This window comes from Haplochromis burtoni, unplaced genomic scaffold (genome assembly GCF_018398535.1).
Source record: "Haplochromis burtoni strain Fernald_Lab_line unplaced genomic scaffold, NCSU_Asbu1 Contig_171, whole genome shotgun sequence".
Classification (NCBI taxonomy): Eukaryota; Metazoa; Chordata; class Actinopteri; order Cichliformes; family Cichlidae; genus Haplochromis; species Haplochromis burtoni.
In genome coordinates, this window is record NW_024582532.1 from 160621 (window position 1) to 178901 (window position 18281).

The window sequence follows — 18281 nt, forward strand, 5'->3', positions numbered from 1 at the left end:
CCCTCAAACTCATGCACCTTGAAAGCAATCACATATTAAAGTTTCACGCGACTCCACCTGTGAAGCTAAGAAGGCACGTCAAACTGCAGGAAAAAGAATTAGGATGCATAATCTGGTCTGATTGCACCTTTAAACAGCGGTGTGTTTGCAGGCGAGTACCAACCTGCTTATTTGCTCTGTGTTAATCTTGATTTTCTTGATTTACAAAGTCACACAGCAATGCCAGAAGGATAAGTGTAGCAATGAGCGAGAAGCTAAATGATGTAAAAATGAGGGGAAATGAGAATGAGGCAACAGATAGAAGTTGTAAAACAGAAGCCAAACAGGAATTTAATGTTTGAGTTTTCAGTGTTTCTCCCTCCGAAGGCTAAGACATGTGAATGCAAGCACTTCAAATCAGTGTGTTTGACAAATCTGTTAACAGTATGAGTGTTGCTGGACCGCAGGAGAAGCATTTGGTTGGTTTAGCAGTGTGGGTCAAATCATCGTTATCATCGTTACTAAATATGTGCGCGTTCGTGTATGTTTGCCGTCTCGTGGATGTGTGTGGGAGGGGGTGCTCATGGCTGTTTCCTGTGGGAGAATGGCAGAAAAGGGGTGAAAGGTCAGTGTCTCAAAGGGGGTCACAGTGGGAATGAGGTGAGGTCAGATCCGGGGCAAAAGCTTCTCGATAAATTCCTTTACAGCTGCCATCTCCTGCAAGAGAGCAGACCAAATGTTGGTACAGTGGAGAAGCTGAACAGATGATTCAGGACTCATCTCAGCTGAAAAACAGGCTGGACTGGAAATGTAACGCTGAGGCTGTTCACACAAATGGAGAGAGCAGACTCTACTTCATCAGGAAACTTAGGGTTTTTCAAGAAAAATGTGTGCAGCAAAATGTTGCACTTTTTCTGTTGCTAGTGCAGTTTTCTTTCTAGCCATCTGCTGGGCTAACAACATCAAAGCCTGTGACACTAGGAAGCTTAACAAGCTGTGCTGGAGACTCGTATATAGCCCACAGACTTCATTACTGAGAGAAGGACGTTCTGTAAACTCCTACAACCCTGTTTTTCTGCATATATATGTGTATAAATGTTTGATTTGCAAACCTTCTTTAAGACTTTTCTTTTGATTCAAGTGTCAAACTGTTAAAATCACAGCGTTTTAGAGACATCTACATTTGAAAGAACAGCTTTAGAAGCAAATCTGAAACATTAAAAATCACGGGTAATAAAAATTGTACCAGAGACCCAAGCGGTTCTGTTTTGATCTACCTGCAAAGTTTGAGCTGGAAGAGTGCATCATGGATAAAAAAAAAACAAAAAACAACAACCCTTGTTTAGAGTTTATCCTCTAAATCAGGGGTGGGGGAACTCGAGGTCTCAAGGGCTGGTGTCCTGCAGGTTTTAGATGCATCCTTGATCTAATACAGCTGATTTAAATGGCTAAATTACATCCTCAAACTATCTTGAAGTTCTCCAGAGGCCTGGTAATTGTCTTCAAGATTTTTCTCTTGAAATAAAAATTTCCTTATCTTTATTTCAAGAGAAAAACCTTCATTTAAAGGTTTAATTAACATTGCCTAATTCACCCAGGTGGGTGATGCAATGCTTTTGTTTTGGTGAATGTAATCAGGATGTCACAAAAATGTAAATTAGCTAAATATTTGATTCAACCTTGAAAGAAGTAAAACAAGCTTTTTAGAAGAAGTTATCAGTGTGATTTGTGAACAACAGTACCTGAGGACAGGAGCTGTGAGGGAGCCCTGGGAAGGTTTTAAAGGTAATCATTTGAGGGTTGACTATGGATTTCAGTTTTTCTGCCGTCATGGCACCAAACTGCACGGGAATCATGGCGTCCATCTCACCGTGGCACTGCAGGATTGGGAGGTTCTTATTGCCGCTTGACGCCTGTGGGACAGACATAGAAGTAGAATTTAGCTTTGAGCGTAGCTTTCTCACTAAAACCTTCTGGCAGGGTGACATGTTAAAAATCATATGAAGGTATCAGCATTGTGTTGAAAAGAGGAGCAGGCAGGGAAGGATGTTTCTCCTCTGCAGTGAAACTGTGACTGTACCGATGGGAAACTCCTGTGAAGTGGAAGCCAGCAGCTGAGGGCCACAACACCAGCCAACTGGTGCTGGCAGGTCAAGGCGGTATACAAGGACAAGGCCCCACCCTGAGGAGCAACACAGGAAGCAGACAACCTTTAATAGATGCATTTACGATATTGATCTTGTATATATAATAATGTAAATGCAATTCACAACATGTAGCACCAAGACAAAAAAAAAACCCCACCTGAGAGAAACCGCCAAGTATTATACGGTTTGGAGGGATCCCATTTCTGGCCTCGTGCTCGATTATGGCCTTGACTGTGAGAAGCAAGAATAACCCGTTAGTGAAGCCAAACAAAGGGGTGGGTAGCGTAGAAGAAGGAAGAAATAAGTCTTATGTGGCAAATTTCCAACAAAAATGTTCCACTTGACTTCCTGTCAACTTTGCAGCTGGCTTAAAAAATGTAATCCATACTTGGCATGTGGATATTCAAAGAAAAAAGTTTTTATAGCTGCTCTGAAGAGGGTGAAGACAGTCTTCATACACAGCAGTGACATTTTATAACAGTCTAAATAAGAGGATAACAGCACACACTTTTAGAGATTTTCTCTTTGAAGTTTCTTTTTTGTTTGTTTGTTTTTTACAGACAAGTACATACGCAAAGACTGTGAACATTTTTCACAAACCAACTAATCACAGTGTCAAGAACATCCGTTTTAAATCGCCTACATAACATTAATCTTACAATCAAGTATAATCAAGCCTCTCATAGTCTTACAATTGAATTAAATTTTATTTACACAGCACCAAATCACAACTACAGTTGACTCAAAGTGCTGTATTCTTAAATGTTCATTAAATGATTAGAAAAATTGCGGGTGGTGGTGGTGGGGTTAAACCTTAAATATTTAGCAGAGTTTTTGATCTATTTAACAGCAGAGGGATTTATGATATAAGCATTTAAAGCATTTCTAAAGATTCCAAATCTGGAGGCTGTGAGGAGACCCAAATCTCTGGTGGGACAATTTGTGTCTATGAACAAGAACAATCCATCCATCAAACATTTTGCCCTGAAGTTGCACTAAAAATTCTCAGATTCACAGACTTATTTTGGAAGCTTGGCTGTTAATAATATCATAAAGAGGGGATAATTTATAGGGTCGTCTTAGGCATGCAGCTTTAGCTGTGCCTACAGAACCGCTGCCTTCCTGGTGCTCAAACAATCTGCTTGTGAGGGGCAGCCAATCAGAAGAAAGTTGTCTTAAAGGTGGAGGAGCTAAAACAGCTCATTTCAGAGTGATCTAAAAGGCTGCACCAAGGCCCAATATCACATAAAAAAGGGATTATATTGAGCTATTAGTGACAGAAATGTATTGCAGTAGAGCTGGAAAGCAGTATAATAGGTGCACTTTAAGTATTTCACATTTATATATTTAATGGTGTAAGCACCCTCTTTAGCTTAAGCTTCAAGGAGTTAAGGTGCATACAAGAGAAGATACTAACCACTAAATAGAGGAATGTAAAACCAGACTGAAGCTGCAGCAGTCTGGAAGCTTTCCAATCACCGTTTAATGACAGCGTATTAGTGCTTCCCTGCTATTATCAACCCACACACGTGGCCCTTGTTCGATATTTAAACACATTAAACTCACTGTTTTCTGCTGCCTTCTTGATTCCAGATTCGTCCTCTGGAGAGTCGGGGCTGAGACCCATGAGGTCAAACCTGCACACAAGTAAAGCCCAGCATAAGGAAAATGAATGGATACAATTGCAGTATTGTCAATGGCAATATGGGAGGCTATTGTGGTTTCCAGGGAAACAATGGCATCCAGTGTTGAGCTAAAAGGCCGCCTCTTTCATCACGCCAACTCACCACGCGGGCATCATCGACTTCATGTTGAGTGTAACGGGAATGGGGGGCCTGCAGCGGAGGAGAGGCAATGAAAACATGATGGGAAAACAGCAGCCAGGAGCTACGTTACAGTAACACATTATTAACTCCAAACGACTTGAATGACTGGCAAAAATTTGGCTTAAAACGCACCAAATAAACATTACAGAGCATTTATTTGCCTACAAGTCTTTTTTTTTTTTTTTTTAAATCAATCCACATAAGTCCCGACAAACAAATTCTTAGAGGCATAAATCAAATCGTGACATGAGAAAAAAAAGACTTACGCGTGGGGGCAGATAAACTTGACGTGAGGCAGCCGGATCCCAGTCAAAGTATCCGCCCACCCATGCCTGACAGAAAACAGAGAGAGCAGCTCTTTGTTCCTAATCAAGCAACAGTAAAACCACTAATATGCAGCACATCCACCCCAAAAGCATTACAACCAAGTCCATGAAAGTCACTTCTACGCTGAAGTAACGCGTGTAGAAAATTATTTCTCTTGATGTACAACGATCAGCATGTGTGAAATGATTTTTCATCTCCATTACAGAGGAGCACTAAAACTGTACTGAGGACAAGCTGTCATCATGTACTGATTTAAGTAGTTTTTTAAATTAGACATTCATAATGTCGTAAGTGCTGCTTTATGAAATTCAACCACATGAATGTTGGCACCAATTACACATGACTAAAGGCCACTAAATGCATGTTATTAAAGTCAAGTGCAAAAGCAGCAAGAGCCAAATGCAGGATTTTAAAATTAATTATTGCCATTAACTCTGCATCACCACCCTCTGCTACTGTACTGTTTATGTAATGATTTGTACATGTAGGAATGTTTCTCCTGTGAATTTTCTGCTCACATTCAGCCCAATGAAACAAACATTTAAACAAAAAAAGGGAAATAACTCAAATTATGTGAACTATAATTACAAGGGGAAAAAATCAATTAGGTGCCACTTAAAGTGTGATCCAAAAGGTTTGGGCAGCTTTTAAGAATCAGTTCATCTTCTCTTCCATCTCTGGCCTGCTTTCAGCCTGGCTCCCATTTTTAGATCGTTCCCTGGAAATCCTGTTTTGACCACTTCATCACAGACCTCAGCTTCTCTTTCAAAGTGACATGGTTTGTGTGAGATGATAACTATGATAACCTATATTAACACACATATCTCCATATACATATACACAGATATATGTGTGCATACAAAATCAACAAAATCTATGTGACATGAAATACCAACTCAATCATAATGTCCGACTTGGAGTAGGAAGGAGCAGGTACATAAATATTAATCCCTACACCATGCTCAACACTCTGTTGGTTTACCATGATCATCGGCACACCCACTTCCCTGTCTATGTCTATGTACAGACATAATGATTAACATAAATATATATATACTATCAGGCATGGTTTTCAAATTTCTCCAAAAGCAGGTTTTGGAAATTCTTTGAACTGAATAATGCTTGAACCTTGTTGCAGGTCCACTGGAAAACTGTTCCAGTTATACTCCATAAATGGAAATGCAAAACGTTTTAATTATTATCCACATATCAAGAGTCTTGGTGATGAGCTGAACCACAACACAGCAGGTTTCAGCTGAAGAGCCCGCAGTGCCCAGTCGCCCAGGAGGAATCCTGGTCAGATACCCAAACCACCTCAACTGGCTCTTACTGTGAGCCCTTCTTGAATAGTGGAGCTCTTCATCCTACCTCTAAGACAGAGTCCAGACAGCCTTTTGGAGAAAAGTACTTGTATCTGCAATTCGATTCTTTTTGCTTGACTCAGTTTGTGTCCACAGGTGAGAGCAGGAATGCAGGGTGACCAGTAAATCCTACAGAGCTCACAGTGTCCGTGCCTGAACAGGCGTCCACAGAGAAAGCAATTCACTTGCAAATTGGTTTGCAGCTGACAGGTGGTTGCTAGCAGATAGTTCAGGCTCTGGTTGCTTAGGCAACCCTCTAATATATTTACTACCCTATAATACGGTATGTCAATCAGTGGTAATCTTTGCTCTCAGTGGTAGTCACTTCAATCACTCGCCTTGAAGTTGAGAAACTGCAGACTCGCTTTGTGTTTGCCTGGCATCACATGAAATCGCTGACTTTCTACATTGTTGCCATGTTACTGCTAGCTGTTTCCTGTGTGGACGCCTCTTAACCCTAGAACACTAATGTCGCGTGATTTTCATCAAGTGTTGAATAAAAATTACTTAGTGGTAATTTCCAAGGGAACTCATATGGTAAAACATTTATAGTCAGCTGGTCTTTTGTTTTTAAAACTTTTCCCACAGATGTCAGAGATTCAGTGAGAATGCACCTTTACTTGACAAGGCTAATGTGTCCCAGGAGTGAGTGGACAGTTTCGTCATTTCTTTGTTTTATTGGGTATATTATATCGGATAAAAATATACCCAGCATTAGTGATAGTGTTACAAAACTGGACGTTAGTGTTGTGGGGTTAAAGCAGGCATTATAATTGCAGCTTGCTTGATGTATGCCTGTAGGTTGTATTCACAATTGCTGCACTGTTGTGTAGTGTCTCCAGAGATGAATCCGCACTAAGAGAGCCTAACACTCACCATTCGATAATGAAACCTGCATCTCTCTGACCCAAGCGCACCCTAGCATACTTTATGCCTTTATGTTGCTACATGAATGCTTTTGGGTTTTTCCTCCACCATACACTCTGAATTTGTCCCTGTAACATTTTGAGCTGTGCGAGGGAAACCTTTAACCAGAAATGATGTGGTCTGTAGGTGATGGCATTTGAGGCTCTGCTCATCACCTGTTCTATTCACCAAAAGCAGCTCCCTCAGATTTGGCTCAGAATACAAATCTTGGTAAATGACTGTTTTGACAAAAGAGGTAAAAATACGAGTGGTCAGACAAAACTCCAACAGGGCGATCTACAAAAACAAAAAACAAAAACGCCCCAAAGGTGCACAAGAAGATATCCTTCAAGGTATGATCAGAAACTTTTTAACTGCACCTCACAGAAAACAGAAATAAAGTTACTCACCCTGAGTCTCCCAAACCATGAAGGAAGATCACCTGCAGCACAGATGGAGACAGCAGAATTATTTTCTCTTACACAGGCTTCACAAATAAATGGGAAACACTTCCTTCTAAATGCAGACACAGAGGCCTTATCTGTTCCCAGTACTGATTGGTAACAGAAACTTTTCTTCCTGTGATCTGGACAGTATGTTCAAGTCCATCTTGCACTTCACAGATGAAAAACAAAAAAAACCCTCTTTGATCTTCAATACAATTTACCAGCCTTCTGGACACAGAGTGCTACAGCTACAAGTTTGCAGAAGAAAACCAGGTGCCAGTCTTACATTCCTGCCAAGATCTACTCTCACTGCGAGTTTCCACACATGATACTTCCCTGCAGAGAAACCATGAAAGGGACTAATGACAGTTCAGAAGACTGGCAACTCGATGTTTGTTGGCTAGAAGTCAGAGAATTGGCTCTTTGCGCAGATCAAAACACTTTTCTTCCATGTAGGGTTCAGAGCTGGAACAGTCAGCTTTGATCCTGATGTTTAACAAAACCCTGCACGGTATCCAGTAACAGCCTGATAAGAGACTTGTTTAATTTTCACTCTGAGATCCAGCTGAGTGTTGACACAATGGGCCTGATTACTCTGCTGTAACACTCGTTACATGTGCTGCTGTAGGTGAAGCTACAGGTGAGCCATAAAACAGGACAGGCACGGCTACAGAAGTAAAGTACAAAAAGTCCAATTTCTTGATATTGATCACAGTGCTGGGTGGAAATTTGTATCTCTATCTGTGTCTCTATGTGTTAGCCCTGCGACAGACTGGTGACCCATCCAGGGTGTACCCTGCCTCTCGCCCTATGGTAGCTGGGATAGGCGCCAGCACCCGCCAGTTCTATATTTGTTCTAACTACATTTCAAGAAATGTTTGATTATTGTTTTTATTAGGCCCTCAGATGGGTCAATAATTGGCAGCAACACAGATTTGCATGCATTTTAGTTTTTTTCGTGCTGTCAGATATAAAGCAAACTGACATTCGTGATCCCAAGGACATGTCCCCAGGACCCTCTGAGGGCTAGTATTGATTTGTGGGTCTTTGTGTAGGTGGCTTATCATTTAGTCAGGTGTGTGTAAAATAAATGAAAGTTTTAAAAATAACATTTTAATGTGATCCTAAAAACAAAAAAAATTAAATGAGAAAACCACACTTAATCGGGAGCTTTTTCTGCTTTTAGGTAAGTATATAAACACCATTTTTTCTGCGACTGTTATGGGTTTTTTTTTTTTTTTTTTTTAAATTACACCTGTCTTGTTAGCCTGAATGTTTCCACAGCACAGATGTGACACCAAGGTTCACCATACTTCACAGAAGTGTGAAGTGCCGCTCGGAAACAATTTCCATTCGGTCTTACGCCAAACTTCGTGTCACAAGTGACAGCTTTGAGTACCTCATAGTCTTTGTCTCACCTGTTTTTCTGTTTCTAGTTGGGCAGAGTTGCCCGAGCAGCCAAAGTCAAAATTAAAAGCACTGTTTGATTAAGGCCACAAAAAACACTCCAGCAACGTTTGAGGTAAATAAAGTTATGTTAGGTTTTGTGCTTTCACTCACCGCCGCGGTCTCCTTCTCCACCCCAGACACCGTCACAGCCTCGGCGAGCAGCGGCACAGACATGTTGTTGCCACACATACACTGTAAGAGGTGCTGGAGACAAAAACGAGAACAGAAAGAAAAAAAAAAGAAAAGATTTCAGCTGCCTGCAGATTGCACAGTGAGAAGCGACTTCAAGCTAAACAAAATGCTTCATTTAACATTCACACATTTGAGATAATTTAAGCATTTTCACAGTTTTCAGTCCTTCGCGTTAACTCTGAGACTTTTTACACAGCAGATCAAAACTGTAAAATCCGCTCAAAGTTCATGGCAGCTTCTTTTATTCCTGTAGCAGAGAAGGAAGTTGAGTCATAACACTAATCTTCCGGAGCTTTTTCTGGAGGATACATGTTTTTAATACTAGAAATCACTGGATATCACACAGCTCCTTTACTCCAACAGAATCTGCTCTAATCTCAAATCAAACTGGTTTAATAATATAACATTTTCATATTCACCTAACAAGCAAAAGATCATCAGTTTGATGGTGTTATGGTGACCTCTCACGAATAAGGGAGCACCAGAAAGTAGCTTCTTCACTCATATTCTAGTTTTTCTGTTTCATTTATATTTGGAACAGTTCTTGCTTTTACTTTCTCTTTCTATCTTTGTCATTGTCATCCAACAGCCTCCTTGTGGATCTTGAATGTGCCCCAGGGGCTTGAAACTACACATGATCTAGCATATTGGATGGCTTTGCAGAAGACAAAAATTACAAAGGAGGAGGGCTTAAACTTTGGACTCTGACATGTTCTCTGGAACCAAGTTGACAAAAATTAATCAAGATGAACCAGGTTAACTTAATAGTTAATTTAATCAGAGGCAGAGGTCTGAATCACTGTCAGCTTTAATACATGCAGCCTTCATACTGACATTACCCATGGTATACCACTCTCCACCAAAGCGAGGTGTTTAAACCATGCTGATTGGTTTCTTTAATTTACTGCAGCAGGATTTATTTTACCTGGCTGAATGTGGAAAAACTAAGAGGAACCAGATGAAGATTCAGTTATTTATTGAATTTATTTATTCAGTTATTTATTGTATTCAGTTATTTCTTACAATGTCCACTCAGTCCACTCAGAGCTCAGTTTATACTTGTTGCGCGGCTCTCAGATTTTGTACCCTGGGAGGCTCGGCTGAGATGAAAGGTGCGAGCGTACGATACTGTCAGTCTTTGCTACGATTTCAATGATAAATCACTATTGAAGCTCAGATGTTGTCAGATTACAGAGAGGGAGAGACAGCTTTCTGTTTGTTGATGTGTGTTTTTTTATCAGTGTTGCCATTCATACATGCATTCATGAGTGTCAGCATTAATGGTTACTAGGCTGTGATATCGTCACCGGTGGAGAAGCCAACAATGAATGCAGTGATCACAAACTTATTTTAAGAGCAAACTGTGCTGCATGAGTCCTGTGAACTTAAAATAGTTCCGTTAATATAACGTGCAACTGTAAATTTATTTGGCAATAAAATTAGAGATGCGCACGACCAGAACAGTTCTGCCTGCTACTCAGCAACAAAAAGCTGTTTGCAGCTATGACCAACATACAACAGACATAGCGCAGAAGCATCTCTTAGATCTCACATGGTTAAACTACTTTTTCATATTTTCTTAATTTACAACGGTTATAAATTAGTAATGATTTGCAAACCAAGTCAGACTGTGACTGTAACCACTGCACAAAGGTTGACTCCTATCAGGTGACCTGTGCAATCGCAAGTGGTCGTGAGTGTGCAATGCCCTCAAACCTGAGCGCAACCATTTAGTCACCGCAAGTTCCAGCCGGTTGCAGATTGTAAACAAAATTCAATGAAATCATCTGGCAGCCGCCGACTGTTTCGATGTTTTTTAAGTAACATTGGTTTTACTGTAAGTTTTCTTTACGTCAGCTGTGACAGAGTAAACAGATGTACAGACATGCTGCTAGTAGCACATGCTGCTACTAGCAGCATGTAAGGTAGCATTGCTAAGGTTAACCAGTTTAACTAATCTGACATCAAGCAATTTATGAGACTTTCAAATATGATCTGATAACTGAAAAACATATTTAATGATTTGAAAAGGCGCTTAAATAAACACACATTATCTGTACAGACATATCTGAACTTGGCCTGCCACACTGGGGTTAATTTAGCCTCCTTTTGGAATGCTTTCTTATTTTCAGACTCATCTATTACTCTTATTTTCTTCTCATGTTTAACTGACCAGTAAATCAGTAGCCAGGAACATCACTAAAAACACCAAGTTGGGTGTACTGTATTATGAAGAACACGGGCCAATATATGGAAATCATGCTGGTAGAGCTATATTTACACTGGATTATGAAGTTCATTACATTTCTCCTTCTCTAAGCCTCACTGCTCATTCAATACCAAATGTTCACCTCCCCAGGATGTATTCAAATATTTAAATAGAGCACAGCCTATTCAAACCAGGGGCTGTGCAGATGCATGTCGAGAGTTATTTGCGTGTAGCTCAGAAGGACTGGATGTTATTTGGACATCAGCGGTGACATTCAACAGCTCTCTGTGTCAGTTATAAAAACCTCATTATCAGTGCAGCCATTCATTTGTCACACGGGAACAACAAAGGTCAACATATCGCTCACACATGCAAACACATAATGGAGCTGCTGGTGAAGGTAAAGCAGTCAGTAAAAAAAAAAAAAAAAAGCATTTGTGCCATGCAGGTTTCTGTAGTCAGCAACTGAATAGACTCATCAAATAAACTAAATGCCCTCTCTTGACTGTAAAATGGACCGCTGACTGGCGCGATTCAGCCGTCAATAACAGGCAGGAGATCAGGTTGTTGTTTTACAGTAAAGTCCAGCAGTAAAAGCCTCTAACATCCTGATGTTGTTGGACAGGATATGGGAGACGGGACGGGTGGGTCAGACAGCAAACTGTCCGATTGGTAAACGGGCAACAAGGAGACAAGGAAATATGGAAGCACAAAGGTTAATGTATAAACCTTCAGCGCCTCGGCTGTTAAAATTTCACAGATGTTGAGATCAAGCAGCTAAATGCTGCACGTGCTGTCCATACCAGGTGACAAATCATTAGCTGAAGGTCATATCTGCAGCCGAAATATGTGAAATCCGAAGTGTGGACAATAGAAGTCTGTTCGTTTTTGCATCAACTGATAAATGAGTACTAGATTAATAATGAATGGGCAAGCTGCAGGAAATAGCCTTTTTTTTAAAAATGGTAAACAGGATTAGCAGGGCAAAGAGTGAAAATTTGTCGTAAAGTTAACATTTTGTGTTTTCCAACAAATTGTGCTGCTTTTTCTGCACAGAGTGAATATGCATGAAAAAAAAAGTACTTCTACATCCAAACAACTTGTTAAAAACTAAAAGAATATTGCTGCTCAGCTCTCAAAATCTGAATATACAAAATAATATGTTCAGTGAGCTATTTATGCTAAAAGACACCAGATTAATAACTGATTCCTTACAACTTATAAATATCAAAGAATTACATTTTTCTATCTAAACACATTTAACTTAAATAAATATTTGGAACTCTAAGGAATATAAGTATTTAATATTTCATTAAAAAAGGCACAAGTTAGATAACTGATAGATTTTGATGGACAGGTTAAAACCGTCTTGATCTCGAGGTTGGAAGCCATTTGACTAAAATCCCAAATTTTATTTTTGAATTTTTCAGTGTAATTAAGGTCCTTTCTTCTAGGTCATTCCATGCTGCTTCATCAAACTATCTGAAAAAATCCAGGGTAAAAATAAACTTCTTGATGGGAATTAAAAAAAAAAAAATTCAGGTATCTATCATCAGTTTTCTCAAGGGATAAAGAGAGAAAAATATCTAAAAATACCACTAACATTATTTTTGAGCAGCCATTTTATTCAATATTTTTATGAAATTCTATGTAAAACTAATTTAACTGCTTCATGAATATTACTCTAAAAGTGCAGCGTAGTAATGAAGTATTTGTAAGCGGCCAACGCATGTGGTAGCGCATTACGTGTCAGCTACCTTGTGGTCGTGTTTATATGCAGCGACAGTCAATAGAAACAAAATGCTGGGACTTCATTCCCCTTCTATGTATCATATTTATCCCTCAAGTTTATCAGATTCCTTGTACATTTCCATCACACCATTTCTGGTAGCTTCAGCAATCCCGCTCAACGAATTGCCATCATTTTGGAGTCATTATTATTATTATTGTTGTTGGGGGAATTGACAGTACTGAACAGGCCACTCACAATAGTTTTGGTCTGCGTCAATGTGACATTTACTTTACATTTCTAGAGAGTTGCAGGTCAGGTTACGGCAGAGGGGTTTCAGATGGGTTTGCAGTTATGACGTAGCTATGATGTAGACATTCATCTGAAGCATAAATCCCCATGAAGTCCCTACACTGAAGATAAATAAAAATGATTTTTTCCCCTCATATTCAAGCCTTCATATGTGTGAAACCATTCACCTGACCATTTTAAATAATAGTATGTGACTTGTATGTAAGAAACTGAATAAAATATTCTCTAAAAGCCAAAGTGAGGTTTCTACAGACCACAAAATCTGCTATCAGTGATCGGGTGTTCAAATATTTCAGGAACTTCAAGCATCCATCATTCCATCTTAACATGAGCTCCACTCCTGTAGTCCAATTTCACAGACCAGATATTTACCCTAAAAATTTGAAGGACCTCTCTTCAGTAGTTAACTTTAAAATCATGATACTAGAAGAACATCTAAAAACACCTGAGCAGTTTTTTACATTTTGTTTCAATTCTATTATATACATTGTTCCTCTGGAGATAGATATCTATCTATCTATCTATATCTATATGATATCTATCTATCTATCTATCTATATATATATATCTATCTATTATCTATATCTATATATATATATCTATATATATATATATATATATATATATATATATATATTATATATATATTATTATTATCTATTATCTATCTATATATCTATCTATCTATATCTATCTATATTATTACTATATATATATCTATATATATATATATATATCTATATATATAGATATATAGATATATAGATAGATATATAGATAGATATATATCTATATATATTTATATATATTATTTATCATTATCTCTTCTGTACAATTTAAAATGAGCTTACTGTATTTAATTTTATTGTGCTATTTTACATAATATTTTGGCTGCTCAAACATGAAAATGTCGCAACCTATAAATATAAATACAAAATTGTTCACCTTGTCTTATAAACTTGTTCTCCTGGTTAAGTAAAAATGGAAAACAGACCTCATTTCTGTTTTTTCTGCAAAAGATTTTAAACTGAGTAGGAATTGCTCTTTTTTTTTAAGAAAACACACAAGAATCCAATTAAAGAGCTTGCTTTAAATAAATACTAATCCAGCATTAACAAATTGAATTTATCTGCACTCTAGACGCTGACAGGGAACAGGCAGAGACATAGAGTGGGCAGCATGAGTGCAGAAGTGAAAGAAAGAAAGAAAGATGATAAGAAGATAAACGGAGGAGTGCAGGTACAATCGGACAATCTGTTCAAACAAGTAGGACGAGCTCAGGAAACATGGTAGCATAAGCAAAGAAACAATTAATCTCTGTTATACAGTTTTTTTCTACCTGTTATTGTTCAGCAGATTTACAATGACCCATAACCCAGAGACCCAGCACAAAGCATTGTGTGGCCTTTCAAAGTAGGCTCCAAGAAACAACGGCTCACTCACTCTCTATGTGCTTCTGGAGGAGGCTGCTGGTTAAAAATAGTGTACCACCATCAAGTCCAATTCAAGCTGAGTCTTAAAAAAAATGAAACAAGCCTTGTTTTATTTAACTCTGCAGTTTCCATCATCAAAAATCTCTCACTTTACTCAATAATTATGTAAACCAAAGCAGCCAAAACCTTCATATTTATGCATCATGCCACAAATGGTAACCAGTTATGGAATGACGAGAAGAACGGCATCTAAAATATGCCGGAAATTTTACAAATCATGTGCTCCAGGGGCCAATCTGTTGCCTTTACACTAAATGTTTAGCTTGATTATATGTTTAAAGCTCATAAACACTAAAACTGAAACCACTGATAACATTCCAATACTCAAAGATTTACAGCCAGGACCAACACCTCAGCATCAGAAATGAAGATCTGTTTCCTGATGTTCAATTAAAAATTATCCCAAATTGCATTTCAGATTTACATCAGTTCAAGTCTTTCTGGTTCTATCTCCAAAATAATGAGGATCTGCTGCTTTTTTCACGGTTTTGTTTGACTGCAAATTCTAGCATTCCCGGTTCTGAACAGTTTTTTCTTTTGAATTTCAAACAGGTTTTCATTGTATTTTCAAAAACTGGTGGCAGTGTTTCTAACCTGTTAGTTTAAGCTAAGCCAAACATCATAAACAACTGCTTCCCTCCATTCTACAGTGGACTGCAGTCAGAGAAATAAAGGATACTTTATTTACTTACTTAGATACTTTAACCGCGTAAGAACAATTCTTATTATTTGCCATGCCCCATTACAATTTGAAATAATTCCCTCTGATGTTGTCTCTCGTTAAACGTTAACTCCCCACCAGGAAGTAGATGCTTTAATTCAAAGCACGTTTATTTTGTGTCACTGTTCAATCTGTTTAAATCAAACTGTTATTTCACACATGGTGTGGTGCGTGTGAGCAGATGTGAACACGGTAATCACACTCAGGTGCAGTAACTGCACTGAAGGGAGCTTGGAGGGGGTAGTCTGAGTCAGTTTCAAAAGAACTCCAGACAGGTTTGTTATAGTGAAGAGGTCAATGCTGCAATTTTGAGCTAAATACCTTCCTGTTGTCAAATCCCAGCATCCTGGGATGTGGGTGAGTACCATAGATATATAGAGTACACAAACTGAAACAACTAGCCATAAAATGAACCAAGTGAAGTAACTTCCCCACCTCGTACTGTAGTCCAAGAAAACTGCACTTTTCCTGCTCCCATCCCGAGTAAACAAATTAGAGGTGAGAAAATTCTATTAAGAACACTTCGAGTGACCAAGCGCGGTCATTTATGATCCCGCAGTAAATTTATATGTGCTATTGTGATGCGTTTAATTCCTACCATGAATGTTATCAGTCTACTTCTGCAATTTTTCACAATAACTTCGGAGTATTTTATAATAATTGATAAACGACATGGAGAGGATAGCATAAAGGTACTTTTTGTAACACACACACACACATATAATATATGCATGTTTTTCTATACTGAATGCTATGATTGTAATTTTCCACTTCTAATCACTACAGTGAACCATGAATAACAGACATACAATAACAACACGCACTGCAGTGGAAGCCTTGAGGCAGATGTCCAAAGAGATGATGAATTAGTATTTTAAACACAACACATGTACAAACAACATGTTTGTTAAGATTTGGTGTGATGCAGACACCTGGTAGTGAAGGATAAAAGTAAAACTGCTAGTAATGTGTTATTGATCAAACTGTTCCTTTAATAACCACTCCATCTGTTCTTTTTTTTGGAATTAAAAATAACACAAGTACTTTGCAATACATAAAACTCTCAAACATATTTTCCGTTTTAAAATAAATAAAGTATTTTTCTTTACCACTTTTATTGAAACAAACACTAACCACAGGTTTGTAATAAGGAGCAGCAGAGACTGCATAAATAAAGTTGCTTCTGATAATTTTTAAAATTTATTTTTCAATAAAAATGATTAAAAACCATAATCAGTTAAATTAGAAAAAAATTTTTAGACATCTTTTGTAGCAAAAAAGTATTTCTATATAAAAGGTACATCTACATAAAATATAAAAACTGTCTTTTTAGTCTCTAAAATAGCTTTGTCTCAAGAGCTAACAAGACTTGTTTGTTCTTCTTAAAGTATAATAAATACACATTTTCCATCAATCGCGTTGGATATCATATTAAAGAAATTTGACCTCACTATTGATCAAAATCATTGTAACTTCGTGCCGTAATTTTGCTATTTTTGCCTATGCAGAACACTCAAAAGTTACTGAATCAGGCAGGAAATGTAACCACTAATGCTGTAACACCACACTGCATTATCACATCATAGTATCTCGATTTATAGTTCATCTTTCCCTGATTTTAAAGGGTGTAATGTGATGAAGTGATACTTAGAAAAAGCACTACTCCAGTGTTGACTGACCGAATGATTAACTATATTCAATGAAAAGCAGCAGGCAGCTCCCACCACTACTTTTAGGTAAAACAGGCCAAAAAAATAAAGAAAATGTAGCCTGTTTGGACATCACGAGTCTCCATCCTGCGTGACTCCAATTACATTTAAATCAAACACAAAAACCAGAGGCGTGCTGCAGTGTGTGCGCGTGTGCACGTCAAAGACACACACACACACACACACACACACACACACACACACACGAGAGCAGGCTGCTGCACTCAGCTCAGTGGCTACGGATGGCTGGCAAACAACAGGATAATATGCGGCAGTGAGTGACAGGCACCCCACCACCAAACACACCACCATCCTACTCCCCCTCCACCAGCAGCAGTAGCAGCAGCTAACCCCGCTCCCCGCCTGCTGATGGAGGGTTATAGCTCGGCTGGCTAGCTGATGTCAAAGAAGGCAAAGCGAAATTTGTAGAACGCCTCACGGCATCGGATAAAATGAGTTGATATGGGTGTGTGAAGCAGAGGAAGCGGGTGGTGTCGAACAGGAAAGAGACAATGAATGGCTGAAGCTTAGCACTGATATGCGCCTCATCCTTATCCTCGGTAGTGATGGCATTCAGCAGCGCAAAGCCTCTGCTGCCCCAAAAACACACACTGCCTGACTCCCGACCATGCGCTCGGGTTTAATCCAGGTTTAGCCGACCCCACACACACACACACACACACACACACACACACACACACAATAACCGAGAACAGTGGGAGTACACACAAAGACACACACACACACACACACACACAATAACCGAGAACAGTGGGAGTACAGCTGCTACTAGCTAACGTCGCGCACGCGCGCACACACATTAACTGTATTGTCTCCAACCGGTGTGTCTCTGTCTTTGGTTACTTCGGACAAACGTTACGAATCAAATTCAGACCCAAAACCCCGCCCGTTTTTTAGGAGACCCTTTAAGCACTAAAAGGACCCCGTTATGGTCCCATTCGAGTACGGATAAATGATTTAAAATTACACCCACGGCCCGCTAGCTCACACAGACTCATACACTCACCGCTTTGCTGTCCCAGTTCACGACGGAGCGGAACTTCCGCTACTGGCCGCTCACAAGCAAGGGGCGGTACAGTGCGTGGAGACGTCATCGTGTAACCACGCCCGCTGTGGTCCGCATACTCTTGCTTCAGGGTTTTTACTCAAAATTTTATTATTCTTATTTTAATGTAATTTTTTTTTTCAGTTTTACATTATATCCAAATTAGGGAGTAAATGTGAGCGATTCTATATTTTTACTTCGAGTTAAAAAATTCCTCACAAATAATCCCATTAACTGCATATATAGCTTTACTAACTGCCCACTGTTAACACCGTTATTGCACAAACGTCTTTTTTGAATGACTATGCTTATATTTAACACATATACTTTTTTCTGTATCCATAAAAGATATTCTAAAATGTTCCAATTTCATTAACTATGGTTTTCCATCATTTTTATAAAAAACAAA

At 38.8% G+C, this 18281-nt stretch overlaps 1 protein-coding gene across 1 annotated transcript; it reads right to left on the reverse strand.

The window, feature by feature from the left end:
- On the reverse strand, positions 1-17919 carry lypla2 (lysophospholipase 2). The gene is made up of 10 exons (XM_005940956.3): positions 17834-17919; positions 8553-8645; positions 6957-6988; positions 4219-4284; positions 3914-3961; positions 3693-3763; positions 2284-2357; positions 2060-2161; positions 1722-1892; positions 1-696 (listed from the first exon to the last, which is right to left on the reverse strand). The coding sequence occupies exons 2-10, from the start codon at positions 8628-8630 to the stop codon at positions 646-648; spliced, it is 693 nt and encodes a 230-aa protein (XP_005941018.1). The 5' UTR covers positions 8631-8645; positions 17834-17919; the 3' UTR covers positions 1-645.
- Between the last annotated feature and the right edge of the window lie 362 nt (positions 17920-18281).